The 2,373-nt window shown below is 37.4% G+C and overlaps 1 protein-coding gene across 1 annotated transcript; it reads right to left on the bottom strand.

The window, feature by feature from the left end:
- Positions 1-1,029: 1,029 nt before the first annotated feature.
- Positions 1,030-1,968, bottom strand: LOC142850908 (olfactory receptor 5P80-like). Its single transcript, XM_075974811.1, has one exon. The coding sequence runs from the start codon at positions 1,960-1,962 to the stop codon at positions 1,030-1,032; it is 933 nt and encodes a 310-aa protein (XP_075830926.1). The 5' UTR covers positions 1,963-1,968.
- Positions 1,969-2,373: the final 405 nt, after the last annotated feature.

Here is a 2,373-nt window from a genome sequence, read left to right as displayed (position 1 = left end):
AGAAATTCAAACTAGATCCTGAAGATTTAAGAAACACTGCTGACAATTAGATAGCATTGCTCTGGTTTAGCGTTTTGGTAATGTCAAATTAAAAGAAATCCTGTAATATAATATGTGTTGGGATTAATTTTATGTTTAATTTTTTATTAAAGACAAAAATAATTTTAAAATAGTCTTTGATTAAGATGTATTCACACAAAAGACAGTTGGTATGCAAGCACAAACTAGGTAAATTTAGAAACAATTTTAAATCAGAAAATTGAAAATTAATCTCTTTCAGAAAATTCTTTTCTAAAATTATGACCATATCAGAATTATGTGTTAAATGTTATAAATTTTCAATTTCACAGGCATGAAAGTAATACATAATTCAAAAGATATGGCAGAAGTACACAGTATATAAAAAACTGAAACAATTAGAGGAAACTGAGTCCTTACATCTTCATCTCCACAGAAGTAAGATCACCCCAATTATCCCCAGAATATGTCCTTAAGGGGCCTCTTTAGGCCTTGGGTTCATCAGATTGCTAAAACACAAAGTGTCAATAGATAGAATCTGAACGACCTTTGAGTTGACTGGGTAAGATAGCCAGCATAAGAGGAAAACTCTTGATAACACAAGTTTTCTACCACCTACACCTCTGCCTTCAGCAGTTAGATTTTTGTAAAGAAGGAGGTCATTTCATTTTTGCTAAGATCTTGGATAGCAATACTATTCTTATTCAAACGATTCTAGATGATTCTACAATTTGAAACCTAAAAGTTGCTTCCAAAGAAAATGGAAGTTATGTGAGAACATGTTTTTATAGATGCAGAAAATGTTGGTCAATGAAAGGATTAAAAAGAAGAGAATTGCTGAATGTTGCTATAGTAGTGAACCCACTGTTTTCATGATGAAGTTCTTAATAGTAGATGATAAGATTTATGTCTAAAATATCATTGATATAATTGCAAATTTCCATAGTATACTGTACATTCATCTGGAAGTTCAGAGCTCATTACACTGCTTAAAATCCCAGATATTTGTAACTACCAGTGATTATTAGCCACCAGTTTTTTCATGGCCTCTTTAACATCCTTGTTTCTGAGGCTATAGATGAGGGGGTTCAACATGGGGATCACCACCGTGTAGAACACAGACACCACCTTGTTCTGGTCTGTGGAGTAGCTGGATTTGGGCATCACATAAATGAAGGTGATGGTCCCATAGAACAGAGTGACTGCAGTGAGGTGGGAGGTGCAGGTGGAGAAGGCCTTCTGGCGGCCCTCAGGGGAGCGCATCTTCAAGATCGAGACAAGGATGTAGACATAAGACAGAGCAATGATAAACACAGTGACCACAATGATGGAGCCTGAAGAAATTGCTGGAATGACCTCAGAAGAAAAGTCATGAGAACAAGAAAGCTTCAGAAGGGGTGAATAGTCATAGAAAAAGTGATTAACTTTATTTGGTCCACAGAAGGACAGATTTAATAAACAGCCAGTAAACGTCCAAGCATTCACACATCCACCTACGTAGGAAGCGCCCACTAGGAGGGTGCAGACTGTGGAGGACATCTGTGTGGAGTAGAGCAGAGGGGAACAGATGGCCACATAGCGGTCATAGGCCATGGCAGCCAACAGGAAGCACTCAGCTGACCCAAATGTCACTGCACAACAGAGTTGTGCTACACAGCCAGCCACAAGTATAAATGTTTCCTTGGTGAGAAATCCCCTCAGCATGACGGGTGTGACTGATGAGGAATACCCAATGTCTACAAAAGCCAAATGGCTGAGGAAAAGGTACATGGGGGTGTGAAGCTGAGGACTGCCTCTTATTAACATGATGATGCTCACGTTGCCCATCAAGGTGATAGAGTAGATTATTAGAAACACAACAAATAGGATGGCACGGATTGTAGCGTCTTCTGTTAGCCCCATGAGAATGAACTCTGTTACAACTGAGTAGTTTCCTGATCCCATCTATGTTAGGAATATTGCCACTGAGAGAAAAATGGACAGCCATTAGACTTGAATACAGAATTGCAACCTAGTGTTTTCATAGCGGCTATATAAAACAAATGACAGAAATACAGATGCTATGTATAAATTTCAGGAGAAATATTTTCATGTATTACTTTGTGTAAATACTAATATAGGATATCAATTGATGCATGGACAGTAAAACTTAGTACTTATTTTCCTTCTTTGTAACAAACCATTTGTGTCTCATGTTGTTAGTTTATATTCCCATCAGACATATAGAACAATTGGAATGGAAAAGTTCATTTTTTTTCAAGAATTTGTTGTCAGTGAGAATCATATGCACACTCATGCACACACAAACACACACACACTAAAATCATACATGCAGATACAGACAAACAGGTATGT

Source organism: Microtus pennsylvanicus, chromosome 5, assembly GCF_037038515.1.
Source record: "Microtus pennsylvanicus isolate mMicPen1 chromosome 5, mMicPen1.hap1, whole genome shotgun sequence".
NCBI classification, from domain to species: domain Eukaryota; kingdom Metazoa; phylum Chordata; class Mammalia; order Rodentia; family Cricetidae; genus Microtus; species Microtus pennsylvanicus.
This window is presented reverse-complemented; position numbering and strand designations above follow the sequence as displayed.

What these genes read in the sequence shown, in the direction of transcription:
- LOC142850908 (XM_075974811.1), bottom strand. Translation starts at nt 1,962, where the DNA reads ATGGGATCAGGAAACTACTCAGTTGTAACAGAGTTCATTCTCATGGGG.